The sequence below is a fragment of the Amblyraja radiata genome, chromosome 5 (assembly GCF_010909765.2).
Source record: "Amblyraja radiata isolate CabotCenter1 chromosome 5, sAmbRad1.1.pri, whole genome shotgun sequence".
Lineage (NCBI taxonomy): Eukaryota > Metazoa > Chordata > Chondrichthyes > Rajiformes > Rajidae > Amblyraja > Amblyraja radiata.
The window spans coordinates 23567158-23584197 of NC_045960.1; the positions used below are offsets into that span (position 1 = coordinate 23567158).

Sequence of the window (17040 nt, forward strand, 5' to 3'; positions counted from 1 at the left end):
ATTCCAAACAATTACATTAAAGATGGAATGACAACATCACCATTTGCCATCACCATTTTCCAGCTTTGCTTCATTCATGGGAAGAATTATCATTGTAAAATCTCAATTACTTTCCATGTTACTTGTGTTTAGATACATGGGGTACACTCCTAGTCAGCCATCTACCGCTAAGCCTTTGCTGGCAGTTTCTGGTTCCCAGTTTCTGTTTAACTTGTCTATGTATCTTCCTGTTTCATGGTGGAAAAGGTGGTTTCACTCCCTAGATAGGAAACGACCTCCTAGTCCCAGGATTCACATCCAGCATGCCTCTCCAGAGGATGACAGGTACTGACCTATTCAAAGTCTGCATCAAGATTTATGTATAAAACTATGTGCTGGCTCATTTGGAAGTTAACTGTTTTTAGTTCAATTTGTGTTTTCCAATACCAAATATAACTGAGAATTCTAATCTTTAATTTTGATCTATGATTAATGACTTCCAATTCTTTTTCCATATTCCAGAGCTATGTGGTGTGTTAAAGAGGGGATTTCACCATTAGAATCCAGTATCATCCTTAGGCTTCCTGGTATTGATAATTATTTGCTGATTGTTGAATTTAGATCATATTCCCATCTTATTCCAAATTGTAATTCAGTCCACAAAGAATGGTTGGAATCTATAGAGCAAGAAATTATTTTGCTTTGGAAAAAGTGCATTAGTATAGCACTTTATTGGTGCATTGCGGGCTTGGTCTGAGAGAATGGTTATCAGACCTGTGGCTCATGTGTTTGCAGTGTGTAGTGCCCTTTGTATCTCCAGTCAATGCAGCAGCTCTGTCTGGCACTGAAGGACAACCATTGTGTGTTGTCACAGTTCCAGCCGGCTCCAGCCCGCCCATAAAAATGCCCGTTTTCTAGGAACAATTGATTCACTGTGAATCAAAAGAGAGAAGGAGTCAGGCATGACACCCTCCCCCGGGTCGTGGTTGATCTGGAGATCCTCATGGCAATGATTGTGGTCCCAGTAGTTTACCTCTTCTGCCAACAGCAGTAAATTGGTGACTGTAGTGAATCATGGCACGTCAAGCATCAGTGCAGATAAACGAGTGATGATCTCTCTGGCCGGGCCAGTCTGGGGGGAATTCTATCTCGCCCAAGGCAACTGGAGGAGAGGGTGTTTGCCAGTGTTGCTTTGCTATCACCGAGCAATGGACAGGCTCATTAAACTTGAAGCACAAATCCAGTCTGTCTTTTTACATCTCCCCTCAGCTGACTCATCCGTCTCCCTCTGTCCATGAGCATCCGTTGTTCAAGCTTCCCTCACTGGGCTCCAGGCCTCATCACTGTTCATGCTGTCATGCAGGAGGTCCCACTGCCCATCCACTGCCCATCCACTGCCTGCCTTGCTTGGGGAGCCCATTCACACAAGGAGGACAGTTTGTAGTCCGTCTCAGGTCATGCTATCTCTTGTAAACAGTGTTTGCAGGTGTATGATGAGACATGACAGAAGTGCCCTGCAAGCATACTAGTTGGCTGGTGTGGCTGGTGGCAGCTCCCTAGAGAGTTAGCTATGTCCCAGTTCTGCTTTGGAGGACATGAGGAATTCTATGGGCAACACTTTGGAAGATTGCTGCTGCAATGCAAATAGCCATGGTTAGGGCATTGTCCGAGTTCCTGCAAGAAATAGCAAGGATCACGGGGGAGATTTTATTGCATTCATCACACAGCTTTGCCTGGAATCTGGAGGCCAACCTCTCCAATTGGGAAATGGGGTCAGCTCATTGCCAGCATGCACATACCCAGTCAGAGGGCAGCGAGTGAAGCAGATCACAGCTGGATGCCCCCATTAGCTCTGCGCTGGGATTGAGGGGACTCCCGCTGCAGACAACGGATCCCCGCTCACTGCTGACTATAAGCAGCTCAGTGTTGACTGGGCCCAGATTGTGACCAGCCAGGCTCTGAATCTGCATGAATTTATTGTAGATACTGGTTACTAATCTATCCTCTGAAATGATCAGATAAAAGTGACGGATGGAAACATTTGGGGATAAACGATGAATATGTGAGAAAAAGGTGGAAATGAACACTAAAAGTGCAAAGCTGATCATTCAAGGGAATTAACTAATGAAAATCTGTTCATTATTTATTTTAGATGCAGCTTGAAATCATAAATCCTATTTTTCTGATCTGTGTAATTACATTAATCACAGAATATCTAAACTTCTGTATAATTATAAAGAATGTTACATTTGGAGTTTTCCAGTCCTGTGTGATCTAGCATCCAGGGAATGTTCGTGGTTTACAACCAAAAAATATCCACTTTCACGACATCCACTTCCTTCAAGAGCTTAGGATGCAGGCCATCTACTCCATGCCATTTGTTGGCCTTTACTCCCATTTGTTGGCCTTTACTCCCATTTGTTGGCCTTTACTCCCATTTGTTTGCCCATTTATTTTTCTCTAATGCTCGAGGTTGTACCTTCTTCTCTCTTTAAGATTGTCTGTTATTCTTGGTATGGACTGTCTTCTTTACATTTTTTTATCAGTTTACCTTCATACTTATAATTTCTCCCTCTTCATAATTCTTTTGGTTATCCTTTGCTTGTTTCCAGCAATTCCTTAATACTTTCTTTCAATTTGATTGATGCATCCTTTTCATGGAGAACACTGTTATCCCAGCCCACATCCAGTGGTTTCTCACGCTTAGTTCTAGATCTCCATAAAGGCCATTGTGCAGCATATCAGTGCTGTCAGTAGTAGCATAATGCACACTTGACAAGCACAAAATTGTTCTGTATATAAAACCTGCAGCTAAATACAACAGGGTTATTACTGTCACGTGTACCGAGATACAGATAAAAGCTTTGTTTTGCATGCAATCCAAACAGATCAGATAATACGGTACATAAATATAATCATTTCAAATTCAAGTACAATACATAGATGAAAGGGGAATATACAGAGTGCAGAATATAGTTCTGAGCATTGTAGCATATCAGTTCTATAGCAGTTCATAACCAGAGCATCGAGGTCTCCTTCGCAGTAATAATTATTCCACTCTCACCTGTCACTTCCAGGGTTGACCATCCTCAAGTTAACTCCTCTTGATCTTTTCATCCATAGTTATTCACTCCCAAACAAGAGACAAAAGTTAAAACTGTTTAATTGTCATTTGCACCAGGAATGATTACTCACTGCAGGCCTATTATTGTAACAACAAAACAAATAAATATACAATGACAATAATACAATAAATTATCAGTAATACTAGGTAACCAGACCATAATAGTGCAAGCCAAAGTAAGGAAGATGCCTCTTCTTGCAAAACTCATTTTTGCCCTTGGACCTCTCCCCATCCCCTACTCTGAACTTCTCTTCAGCTCCATCCCCAATCATCCCCTCAGAACCAGCACCAACTCCTCATTCAAAACATCTCCAATCGCGATGATTTACTGGATGCCTGACCTGAGGGCTGCTTCACATCACCCGATACCAATCTTATGGTCCTTTCCTCAACCCTTCTTAAGGATCATCTCCCACTCTCCTGCGATCTGTATCCCCACAAACAGCGACAGTAAGCAGTGTCATTTCTGTGTCATTATACTTGTTCAGCTTGTTTTACTGTAAACCTTGCCTACAACACTGGAGTAGGGGCTTGCATTAAAATGTTAGAATCCCTTTGGAGCACACATTGAAGAACTTCTCACCCAGACCTTTGGTTTGGAACTTATTCTCTGCCATTGATAATTCTGGCCATTCCTTCATGACATTCTAAGCATCCACTCTCTCTTTCTTCTTGTTCATTCACATGGCATGTCAGGACGCTGGAGTCTTTCAAAAACTGAAAAGCAGCAAAAACTGAAAATAATACACAATATGTCATTGAGGGGACGGTCAATTGTTGGCTCATCTCTCTTGAAAATGGGCAGTGAATGCTATCAAAATCTCACTTGACACCAGTTTGGTGGCATTCAATTGATTGTATCATCTAATTTATTGTCAGTTTAAGTCGCTGACATCTAGGCAAAGGGTCCCCAAAAATTAACTTGTCCTATTCATACTTTCAAACACTTTTGTGATCATTATTTTGCTAATTTTATCATACGTTTCCATTAAAGTAACTGTCACCTCAACTGTTGCCGATTCCATGATTAAATAGCAGTTTAGAAAAGCCTGCAAAATGTCTGAGTTATTTTAGTTCTGACTGGTGTAGTGCGGAGACCTGAATGGTGTGGGTTATTCCTTCACCTGTGTTGAAATTGCTGGTTGGCATTATGGCAGCACAATAGTCATGATTCAGAACTGGAGAGAGATGTAGTCAGCCAAGTCGGCTCCTGAGTATGGTTTGGGAGGCAGTGGTCTTAAGTGTAAACATGTAGAAAGCAACTAGGCTTCCCTACGATGCCCTTCATCAGTAAATAATCCCCCAATGAGCTTTCTAGATCATCCAGTACTCCAGCAAAAAAAAAGTTGAAAGACCAACAAATTTCAAGCCTGAAAGTGAATCTTCGATACTAATATCACAGCAAAAATTGAGAAACAGATACGGGTGAAAATAAAATTCTCGGTCAGATCTCATACATGACTTCCAAACTGAACCTCTGAATTGCAAATAAAATGTAGAAAGAATCTCCGGCTATCCTTTTGTGAAAATGTACATGGTTTATATTTTAATGTGATGGTTGTGGCAGTCATTAATTGCTGTATTTATCCTCATGTCAGTCATGCTAGGAGCACCAGGGGAATAAAGATTTTTCACAATGATTTGAGCCAGGAAAAGTGGTAATGAATGACATTTTTATGTAACCTGGTGCAATGCGCTCATTAAATCTGTCGCCAATTTCTTATGATCCAAATGTTCCAGTTTAAAGGAAATCAACTGTCTTCTGCTCTTAGAAGAGTATGAATTGATGCTGAAATGACGACAATAATGTTGTAACAAGCCACGATCACACCCAGCAGGCAATACTGAGCATGCAATCCTCAGCATTCCAAAACATTGTTTTTACTATGAACTTCATTTGATTCCTTCAAGTAATTGTCTTCTTGGGGTAGAAATGAAACTAATAATTGGTCAAGCTATAATTTGAGGGTCAACCTATTTTGTCATTTCAAAAATGATGTAGAATGTGTTCAGATGTTATACACTTAAATTAATAGACAATAGGTGCAGGAGTAGGCCATACGGCCCTTCAAGCCAGCACCGCCATTCAATGTGATCATGGCTGATCATCCACAATCAGTACCCCGTTCCTGCCTTGTCCCCATATACCCAGACTCCGCAATTTTCAAGAGCCCGATCGCGCTCTCCCTTGAAAGTTTCCAGAGAACCGGCCTCCACCGCCCCCTGAGGCAGCGATTTCCACAGACTCACAACTCTCTGTGAGAAAAAGTGTTTCCTCATCTCCGTTCTAAATGTTTTACCCCTTATCCTTAAACTGTAGCCCCTGGTTCTGGACTCCCCCAACATCGGGAACATATTTCCTGCCTCTAATGTGTCCAAACCCTTAATAATCTTACATGTTTCAATAAGATCCCCTCTCATTCTTCTAAATTCCAGAGTATATTAGCCCAGCCGTTCCATTCTCTCAGCATATGACAGTCCCGCCATCCCGGGAATTAACCTTGTGAACCTACACTTCCACTCCCTCAATAGCAAGAATGCCTTCCTCAAATTTGGAGACCAAAACTGCACACAATACTCCAGGTGTGGTCTCACTAGAGCCCTCTATATCTGCAGAAGGACCTCTTGGCTCCTATACTCAACTCCTCTTGTTATGAAGGCCAACATGCCATTCGCTTTCTTCGCTGCTTGCTGTACCTGCATGCTTACTTTCAGTGACTGATGAACAAGGACCCCCATATCCTGCTGTACTTCCCCTTTTCCCAACTGGACACCAGTTAGATAATAATTTTCCTTCCTTTTTTGCTACCAAAGTGGATAACCTCACATTTATCCAGATGAAACTGCATCTGCCATGCACCTGCCCACTCACTCAACCTGTCCAAGTCACCCTGCATTCTCAAAGCATCCTCCTCACAGTTCACACTACCACCCAGCTTTGTGTCATCTGCAAATTTGCTAATGTTACTTGTAATCCGTTCATATAAATCATTAATATATATTGTAAATAGTTGCGGTCCCAGCACCGAGCCTTGCAGTACCCCACTAGTCACTGCCTGCCATTCTGAAAGGGACCATTTTAATCCCAACTCTTTGTTTCCTGTCTGCCAACCAATTTTCTATCCATGTCAGCATTCTACCCTCAACACCATGTGCACTAATTTTGCCCATTAATCTCCTATGTGGGACCTTATCAAATGCTTTCTGAAAGTCCAGAAAGTTCTACATCCACTGGCTCTCCCTTGTCCATTTTCCTAGTTACATCTTCAAAAAATTCCAGAAGATTAGTCAAGCATGATTTCCCCTTCGTAAATCCATGCTGACTCGGACCGATCCTGTTACTGCTATCCAAATGTGCCGCTAGTTCATCTTTGATTGACTCCAACATCTTCCCCACCAACAATGTCAGACTAACTGGTCTATAATTCCCTGTTTTCTCTCTCCCGCCTTTCTTAAAAAGTGGGATAACATTAGCTACCCTCCAATCCACAGGAACTGATCCTGAATCTATAGAACATTGGAAAATGATCACCAATGTGTCCACGATTTCTAGAGCCACTTCCTTAAGTACCCTGGGATGCAGACCATCAGGCCCTGAGGATTTATCAGCCTTCAGTCCCATCAGTCTAGCCAACACCATTTCCTGCCTAATGTGGATTTCCTTCAGTTCCTCCGTCACCCCAGATCCTCTGGCCACTAGTACATCAGGAAGATTGTTTGTGTCCTCCTTAGTGAAGACAGATCCAAAGTACCTGTTCAACTCATCTGCCATTTCCTTGTTCGCCATAATAAATTCACCCTTTTCAGTCTTGAAGGGTCCAACTTTGATCTTAACATACCTAAAGAAGCTTTTACTATCCTCCTTTATATTCTTGGCTAGCTTACCTTCGTACCTTATCTTTTCTTCCCGTATTGTCTTTTTAGTTACCTTCTGTTGCTCTTTAAAAGTTACCCAATCCTCTGGCATCCCACTCATCTTTGCTCTGTTCTACTTCTCTTTTATTTTTATACTGTCCCTGACGTCCGTTGTCAGCCACAATCGCCCTTACTCCCCTTGGAATCTTTCTTCCTCTTTGGAATGAACAGATCCTGCACCTTCTGTATTATTCCCAGAAATTCCTGCCATTGTTGATCCACTGCCATCCCTGCTTGGGTATCTGTCCAGTCAACTTTGGCCAGCTTCCTCCCTCATGGCTCCATAGTCCCCTTTGTTTAACTGTAATACTGCCACCTCCAATTTACCCTTCTCCCTCTCAAATTGTAGATTTAAACTTATCATATTGTGGCCACTACCTCCTAATGGTAGTGACCACAATATGATAAGTTTTAATCTTATTTGTCAGTGTAAATCTTTGTCTTGAAAATAAGATTTGAACACTTTTTGGTCACATCATATTTCTAATAAAATATAAATTGTTACATGAAGGAAAGTAAAATGTATTTCAAAATAATTTACTCTTATGATTCTTTTCACTTTCTGAGGTTGTGCATTACTGCCTGACAGAAGGTAGAGTGCTCTGTAATGCTAAGGGCACACAGATGACCTTCCCTCATTGTTGTAGAACAGCTATCATGGCAGGAAACCTTAAAAATCTTGAAGTGCACCTTTGTGTAATTATTGAGATAACAATTTTTAAAGTCAAAGGGAAAGAATTTTGTGGTGAAATTCATTTTTACAATGTAATTTACATGACCTCATCAGTTGAGGATGGGTCTTTACAACGGCAAAGCAGATTTCCTGTGCATTGTAGATGTAAGCAAGGTTTGTTCAATAAACACCATTTGATCCAGTCCACTGGATAACAGTCATGTGGTGAAGAGAAGAAATACTGAAGAAGTACAACTGTCAGACTCATTTCTCATGTTCAATCTTCCATGAACTGCTTTGACTCATTTTGCTACATTAAAGTTTCTGATTTTGAATTCTGAAAAGTAATCCCACACATGTTGAGAGACCAGTTTTAATCCTGCTCATCAATTGGATATTAAGTTGGCTTTGGGTTATCACTTCCTGCCACCCGATGGCCTTTCCACCATCTGCAGGCCACAAGTCAGGAGTGAAGTCAAATATTCTCCACTTAGATGGTTGTAACATTGCAGAAATTTGATGGCAACAAGAACAAAGCTTGCTTGTTTGGTACCCATCCTCCACCATAACATTGTTCCCTCCATCGATTTCCCGTTTTTATCCGTTGCAATGTTTGTTTTTCTCAGCAGACAAAATGCACACACAGACACTGACAGACACAGGTGGGCACGCCCCAAGCACACATACAGCACGCACACACACACACGTGGATGGGCAACAAATGCTGACCATGCCCTTATCCAATGAATGAATAAATGGTTTGAAGTTGTTCTGCTGACACTAGCTTGATATTTGTTATATTAGTGTGAGCCAGGGCTCAAACAGAGCAATTCACTGTGCTAATTAATGCACTACATGCATCTGCTACATTGCAGGTCGATAATTTCATCCCATTCGACCATCCCTCTTGTGGTACATTTGTGATAGGACCCAAGTATCACCAGAAATACTCCTCTCATCTCAATCATACTGTCTGATGATAAGTTGATTTGTATACTGGATGTGGGAGTTACTGGGACATACCTATGGTGCAGCTTTTGAAGGCAGTGTGGGACTGGTGGTCTGGAAGACATTTTTAAATGAAATTGTCTCTCCAGGCTGCAAGCAATTAGTTGAGGCTCATCAACAGGAGACTTGTTGGTTTAATAACCTCAACTAGTCGGTCTCCAGTAAGCGTACTGTGTTCACCTTCAAAAACAATAGTTTTGCTCACATACATTTTAAAAAATAGGTGGTAGAAATTGGGTAATGTGATGCTGTATTTTTTAAGCATAATGTAGTTGAATTTTGATGTTGGTATGTCTTGAGAATTCTTAATACACAGTTATCTTAATTACTAAATCACTCTGTATTGGATCCTTGCCCCATTCACTGAAGACATTTCTAGCAATGGTTTCCAACTACTTTATGGAAAGCAGTTCTTGAATTGTGTTCCTAGTTGCTTTTAGTTGATTCCAATCAACTGGTTTGTGATTATTATGGGACAGATTCAAAGGAGTAAGTGTTAATCTAAATTTCAAATCTTCAAATTCTTAATTGGATGACCTCTTACTGATTACAGTTGCATAGTTTACTGATTGCACTGAGTTCCAGCTGAGATTTCTAATCATCCCATTGCAGATCATCAGACTTAATGATTTTCCTGAAATTCAAATATATGTAGATACATAAGAAATATTAGTCAATGAATACAATTCAATGAATAGAGTTATGGTTTGTGAGGAGGATGTTTTGTCCATTTGGTAAACCTGGCAATGTATCTGAGTGGTTGGGCTAGACTCTGCTCACTATGGCTGGCAGTTCTACAGATAATAATGTCCTGTTTGCAGGTCACCTCATCTCTGACTTCTACCACAACTGCATGTTGCAGCATTGAAGTCCAAGGTGAGCTGTACCTTTGACCTTGCCCTCTATCCCAGACTCGAAATGAGTCAGAGGGTAGAGGTCTGACCTCCTGTACTGAATGGGGCAGACACAGTTTGCCAGGATTGTCCATACAATTAACATGATCCCACTCAATTAAATGGGGTAGCCAAACTTGATTACAAAGGTAAGTGCAGGTAGGTATTTTAATAAGTTTTTACCATTTATAGTGGTTTACCACATTTTGATACGATTTAAACGAGTTTTAAATGTCTTCAATTATCAGTGAAATTTATCCTATCTGAGATATTTTAAAAGGGATTCCTTTTACAGAGCAAATTGTCAAAGAGCCACCAGGAGAGGCTGGGAGTGTCGCTGGGGATTGTCAACATTGTTGATTTGGGGGATATCATGACAATTTGGTCATAATTTGGTTCAATTGTGCTATAAGTTGTAATATTCCAATTCCAACATATTTGGGTATTTTCATACAAATGCAAAATTAAGATACAGATTAAGAGAATGGAAATAAAAACATAAAAAACAACGTAAATAATTGTAGCAACAGCAAGCCATTTATCTTACTCAGCCTCATCTTGAGTAAACCGATCTGTGCTAAGGCTGCACATTCTCATAACACCTCTGAATAACAATTGGATAACGATTAAATCTCAGATTTAAAGTTTACAATTAACCTTGCAATAGTTGCTGTTTACATCAAATTCAACAATAATTCTCAAGAAATACAAGATTTTGAGCTGCAATCGGGAAAACGGTGTAGTCTCAGTAGAAGTGGATTTCCGATGGCAAATATTCTAGTCCGGAGACAGCTTGTACTAAAAATGTGTGGAGTGAATTACATTTCATAGATCCTTCCTTGCTTCCCAAAAGAAAAAAGCAAGGGATTCATGTTCAGAAAACAAGACAACTGAAACAAAGATGCAACTGGAATTGAGGTTTTGCTCAGAAATAATGTTTTTGACAATGTTCAAGGAGAGGGATGTGGTGAAATCAGGTGAAATAGTTTGATGTTCCTTGAACTATAATTGATGACAAAATGTTCTATAAGGTGGTTTTAGGCTGTAGAAGAGAAATGTAAAAGCCAGACCAGTAATGTTTGCTCTATTTTCACAGAGTGTACCAACAAGGAAGCCTGGTGCAATCACCGTCAACGACAGCACCACTGTACGGGCGGAGGGGAAGGCAGCTCCCACAGGTCCCTGTCAAAAGCACGAGTGTGGAGCAAGGTATCAAATTGTCACCGTTATTGAACTTTTGTGTTTCTGAGGCATTGCCGTGAAACTTGTCTCAAGCACCAATGTACAGAAACACTTAAGGAGCAGATAAAATTCAACCATGTTGTGTTTTCATAATTTGAGATCCTAACAATTAAATGTTTGTACATCTAAAACACTAAACTATTGCAGATTTAATGGGACTGCAAGACTTTTTGGGTCTGTAAGTATGAAATATCAGCTTAGACACATATGGCTTTGAGGATCCCCAAATGGATCATGGATAGATGTTATTGATGTTAACAGTCTACCACGTGTTGTATATGATGCTTTGACTGTTGCAAAATGTGTCAATGCTGCTTTGAAAAGACTGTGGCATGTTTCTGATGCACAATATTACTGAATCAGAATAAGAATAAAATGTTATTGGCCAAGTATGTATACATACAAGAAATTTGATTTGGTACTCTGCGTCGATCAGCTATTTTGAGAGGAGAACAAAGCCATAACTTGATAAATGTCAAGTAATTCATGGGTACATGTGATTCATGTCATTTATATACTTGCTTGGCTTCTTACCCATAAGCTGACCAATTTTCCCCATTTGCACTTTGATTACCCATCAATTTTATCACTGTATTCTAGGTTTCTTAATATAACTCTCTTTTAACTGTGTAATCATCATTAACAAGATTAAATACCTCTATCAAATCTGTTTCCTCCAACTCCTATTTCTGGCTCAGTATATGTGAAGTCTCTTTTGAATCTCACTACAGAAGATCCCATGCAATATTCAGAGAGTAGTTGATATCTGGAAGACACTGCCAATGGATGTGGATGAACCAGATACAATCACTCATTTAAGAGATATATAGATAAGCACTTAACAGGCAAGATGTAGAAAGATATGGACCTATTGTGGGATCAGTGTTAGATTGACAAAAGTCAGCAAGGACATGGTAGACCAAAGTATCCTTTTCTGTGCTGTATAACTCCCATGTCTCTTGAAATTATTGATAAAATAATCAGGACGGGACATGGACAGAATTTCCTTGCAAGCAACGGGTTGTGGGGATCTGGACTACCTGGCTTGGAATAAAGGTAGAAGCCAATTCCACAAGTAATTTTCTACACCACGATCTGGCTACAGCACATTGATCCCATACCATTGCTACATTAAGAACAGTCCAATTGGGAGGGAGGGAGGGAGGGGTGAGGGGGGGTGGGAGGGGGAGGGCTTTTGGGAGCGCTAGTTTGGGTGTTGTGGGCCGAAGGGTTTTCAGAGGGCTAGTATGGACATTATGGGCCGAATGGATGGGCTGGCAGCAGTCACTCAGGCCTGGTAGGCTGGCAGCTCAGTCATTCAGGCCTGGTAGGCTGGCAGCTCAGTCACTCAGGCCTGATGGGCTGGATGCTCAGTCACTCAGGGCTGGTGGACTGGCAGCTCAGTCACTCAGGGCTGGTGGGATGGCAGCTCAGTTACTCAGGGCTGGTGGGCTGGCAGATCAGTCACTCAGGGCTGGTGGGCTGGCACTTCATCCATGGCTATTCCTTGAAATTCCATTTCAAGCAGAGTGCAGGCCAGCAAATTCAATTTCATAGCATTTCAAGCAGAGTATAGGCCACCAACTTCAATTTCACAGCATTTCAAGCAGAGTGCAGGCCACCAAATTCCATTTCATAGCATTTCAAGCAGAGTGCAGGCCACTAAATTCAATTTCATAGCATTTCAAGCAGAGTGCAGGCCATCAAATTCAATTTCATAGCATTTCAAGCAGAGTGCAGGCCACCAAATTCAATTTCATAGCATTTCAAGCAGAGTGTAGGCCACCAAATTGCCAAACAACTCATTTCATTGTCATTAAGGGCTAACAAATCATTTATTGCAAGTACATTGCAGACTCAATGTTCAGTTGATTCACAGCTTAGAATCACAGTTGTGGACTCCCCAGATCTTCCAGAGTGACTGACTCGCATCCAGGCATCCAGGGTTTTATAGTCCTGCCCCCCCCCCCCCGGATGGGGCGTTACCTTCATCATGGTGATTGCAGGCGAGAGGACCAATCAGCTGATCTCAAGATTTTTTAAACACTCATAACATTTTTATTTTTCATCGATCAGAAAAGTCCTTGGGGCTGCCTCAGCGGAGGAGGACTGTGAGTAAGATGGCCAAAAATCATAGCGATATAGCGATATAGGGTAGCGATTTTTCTAAAATCAATATACAGTGCAGACAGGAAGTGGTCAAGATGAGACTTTTAGTTATATAGATTTTCCGTTTTTCTGTTAAATGTCATCTGACATTTATCTGCCTATCGAAATCTTTCTGAAGTTTGTTATCATTCTCACAGTTCCAAAGTATTTGTCATGTGGTAATTTGCAGATTTGGAAATTGTACTCTGTGCACCCTAGTCCATCCAAAATATTAAAAGTAGTAGTCTGATTAGCATCTTCTGGGAAACTCCATTGTAGCTATTCTCTCCATGCTGCCACTTTTATTCCATGGTTTTCAATGCTAATGACAAATCTATTTTCTGACACCTTATTAAATGCATTTTGGAGGTCACATTAACACATTTACTGTGTTTCTCTCAGCTATCCTTCATCAAATAAAACACTTATTAAATTACTTAGACATGATTTGCCTTGAACAAACCTATGCTGGTATTCTTGTTCAAGTGAATGATTGTTTTATGCCTTATTATAATTACTTTTAGAACATAGAACAGTAGTGCACAGGAACAGGCCCTACATCTAACAATGTCTGTGTCAAACATGATGCTGTTAAACTAATCTCCTCTGCTTGCATTGATTAAGATCCTTCCATCTTCTTCTTAAATGCCTCTCTCAAATCTGATTCCACCACCTCCCCTGGAAGCCTGTTCCCAAGTACCCACGACTCTCTGTGTAAAAGTACTTGTCCCACACATCTCCTTTAAACTTTCCCCCTCTGACCCTAAAGCTATGTCCTCTAGTTTTTAACATGTCCATCTCGGGAAAATGATCCTGACTATATATGCCTCTTTTATATTCTAATATAAGGTCTCCCCTCAACCTCTGACCCTCCAAGGATAACAATCCAACTTTGGTTTTTAATTGCTTTTTAATTTTTTAATTTTGAAAGGTTTGGCAAGTTTCTCAGCATGAGGAACATAAAGAGCCATGGCAAAAGGATGCAATGTTTGCTTTAATAGACAGCACAGAGTTTTGGGGTCATTTTATATCCTTCTGGCTTGTTGATTCTTGGTATACCTAGCTGCAAAATGTTTGTGTGGGATCGTAAACTTGCTCAACATTTGCTTTGTAAATTTATAACCAACCCATTTTTTTCATAGGAAGCCGAATAGTGGAAGAGCGATCGAAGTCTATAAAGGCAAAAGTGTACGCGAGCAAACAGCCGGCGGGCATGGTGGCCAGCTTGGAACAGGAGCGGGAGTTGTACACAAAGGTAAGAATGACACAGAATGTACGATGCAGAAACAGGCCACTATCACAGATATTTCCTATGTCTAAAATCGGCTCACTATTCACCAATCAATCCCAGCAACTGATCTTCCATCCCTTTACCCTCATGTCTATCCTGACTCGTCCAACTCGGCTCCTGGGGCAATGATTTACACCACCTTACCCCTGCCTGGTGTAATAAGACTCTCCCAAATTCCTAGCTAGATTTCTTGGTGATTCATATATTTATAGATCTTAATAATAATAATAATGGATGGGATTTATATAGCGCCTTTCTAATACTCAAGGCGCTTTACATCGCATTATTCATTCACTCCTCAGTCACACTCGGTGGTGGTAAGCTACTTCTGTAGCCACAGCTGCCCTGGGGAAGACTGACGGAAGCGTGGCTGCCAATCTGCGCCTACGGCCCCTCCGACCACCACCAGTCACTCACACACATTCACACACATTCACACACAGGCAAAGGTGGGTGAAGTGTCTTGCCCAAGGACACAATGACAGTATGCACTCCAAGCGGGATTCGAACCGGCTACCTTCCGGTTGCCAGCCGAACACTTAGCCCATTGTGCCATCTGTCGTCCCATCTTAGTTGAAGTCTTCCCTTGTTCTTGTCTTATCATACATCTTTTTTACTCATTCTCTATATACAATTTCTTATCTGCTCACTTTAAATGCGGTCTCCTACTTTCTTCCCTTCTCTTCTATCCTTCTTCCCTTCTTTCATCACTCTGCTACACCACACTCCTCCCCAATCCAAACCCCTCACCCTCCTCATTCCTTCTCCTTCTTGCTTCATCCCCTCACTTCTGCCCTCCCTTCGGCTACTGCCTCGTCCCCTCGCTCCTTTCCTCCCTCTTCAGCTCCCTGTTTAGTCAAGCAGTTTTGGTGCCTAGTTATTGAGCATTTATGCAACAAGCCTGTTGTCAACTCCTCTCCACACCCAAGCTCTTCATCCTCAGAGATTGCTGCACCAGGACTAACACCAGTGTAGCTGCAGGGAATACATTTCCACAGACACATCATCTCTGCCTCCACGATTTTCATATCCACCCTCTAAAGAATAGGTTGATAAAAATTGACTGGCAGTAACATTTCAAGGGCCTACGAACTAGTGCAACAAACAGACTGCTAGAATTAATCAGCAGGTTGAACAGTATCTGTTGGGTGGGAAAGGAATTGTCGGCGTTTCAAGAAAACACCCTGCATTAATGTCAAAACTATATACTGAGAGTGGAGAGGCAAGATAGCCAGTATAATGAGAGAAGGAGACTAACTAAAGAAGTACGGAAAAGAGCCAGATGAAGGGAAGGAAGGGTGAAGGTAGAGCCAACTGCTTGAGGGTGATGAGGGGGAACACACCTATGCTGGAATCTGATAATAAGGAAAGGGATAATGTTAATCATTAGGGGGAAGTGAATGGCAGATGGAACCAGACCAGATGGGAAGGAGGCAATGTGTATGGAGGGTAGCTGGAACTGGGAGAGGGAGGACGACAAATATGTGTGCAGGGGGCCTTGCTGGAAGCATTGTTATGAGAAAGGAAACAGAAAAGGGAGGATGAGGGGGCAATCAGAAAGGGTGGTTGAGGGGAATGGGAGGAGAGACAGTCCGTAGGGGAGGATTACCTATAAATGAAAAATGTGATGATCATACAGTACCATTAGGTCATAGACATAGATTGCTGCTAAACTGCTATACTCTCTTGGTCAGGAGTAAAAGTAGATATATGTCTCATATATGTCTCTGTTCACCTCATTCGTTTAAAAATATGGAAAAAAGCTGAGGGCGCTGTAAAAGATGCAGTCTTGCCTATTAGAATGTACTAATTTTCACTACATTAGGTCTCCAGTTTCCAAAGATTTAGGCAAATGCAGAGGGATGGGGAAGAGGAGGGGCAAGGGGCAAGGATTGAGATGGATGCTGGTAGGTGATAGGTTTGACCAGATAAGGGAGATGTGATGGGCAGGTAGCCAGTATAAAGAAAGAATGAGGCTAACTAAAGAAGTAAGAAAAAGAGCCAGATGGAGGGAGGAAAGGTGGGAGCAGGGCTAGAAAGACCGAACCAAGGGAGAAGAAACCCAGGTAGGTAAATATGTGGGTGATGGGCACATGGAAGTAGGTAGGGTAGGGTGATGCCTTGATAATGAGGATGGGGTATGGTGGGAGGGATGGACAAGGTGAACCGATGGTGAACTGGTGAGAGTGGGAAAGAAACACAGATGGAGTGAGTTATCTGAACTTTCTTTCCATACCAACAGTTTATCGCCAGTTCCACTGAGACTTATTTTGGAGGAAGATTTAAAACGTTTGTTTTATAAGTAAATAAGTTATTTGAAAAAGATTTGTATTTCAAAAGATGGTAGCAGAATAACATTATAGTATGGGTAGCAGCTATTTCCTTTGCCTTTGGTTGCAAAGTAGTCATATATTAAGTAGTTGATTTATTGATAGGTTCCTGGAAATCATGAGTTAATTTGAACTTTTCTTATCTCATCATCACCAATACTTGTGAAATTGATCATTAAATGTTGATGAAAAATTGGATGAAAAATTATGATTTATATAGTCATAAAAATAATAAGATTTTCCGCTTGTGTGCAAGGGCTAATCTGGCTGCAAATTGTGCACAATTTTGTATCATTCTCAAAAATATGTTTTCTGGATTTTCCTCAAATTTATTTGCAAAAGTGTGGAGTTCAAACAGCCTTTACAAACCAGTGTTTTCATTATAAAATGTTATTTCAAGTAAAATTGCTTAAAATATGATTGGTTATGTTAGGTGT

General features: G+C 41.2%; 1 protein-coding gene across 13 annotated transcripts in view; it reads left to right on the plus strand.

The window, feature by feature from the left end:
* LOC116973092 (regulating synaptic membrane exocytosis protein 1-like) overlaps nucleotides 1-17040 on the plus strand; it is a 408478-nt gene that overhangs the window by 331955 nt on the left and 59483 nt on the right. For 8 of the 13 annotated variants that reach the window (XM_033020788.1, XM_033020775.1, XM_033020780.1 and 5 more), the window contains 3 exons: nucleotides 247-324; nucleotides 10689-10801; nucleotides 14125-14237. In XM_033020788.1, coding sequence (XP_032876679.1) covers nucleotides 247-324; nucleotides 10689-10801; nucleotides 14125-14237 — 304 coding nt within the window. The remainder of the gene's footprint in view (nucleotides 1-246; nucleotides 325-10688; nucleotides 10802-14124; nucleotides 14238-17040) is intronic. The other 5 variants (XM_033020779.1, XM_033020784.1, XM_033020781.1 and 2 more) reach the window with 1 other exon arrangement.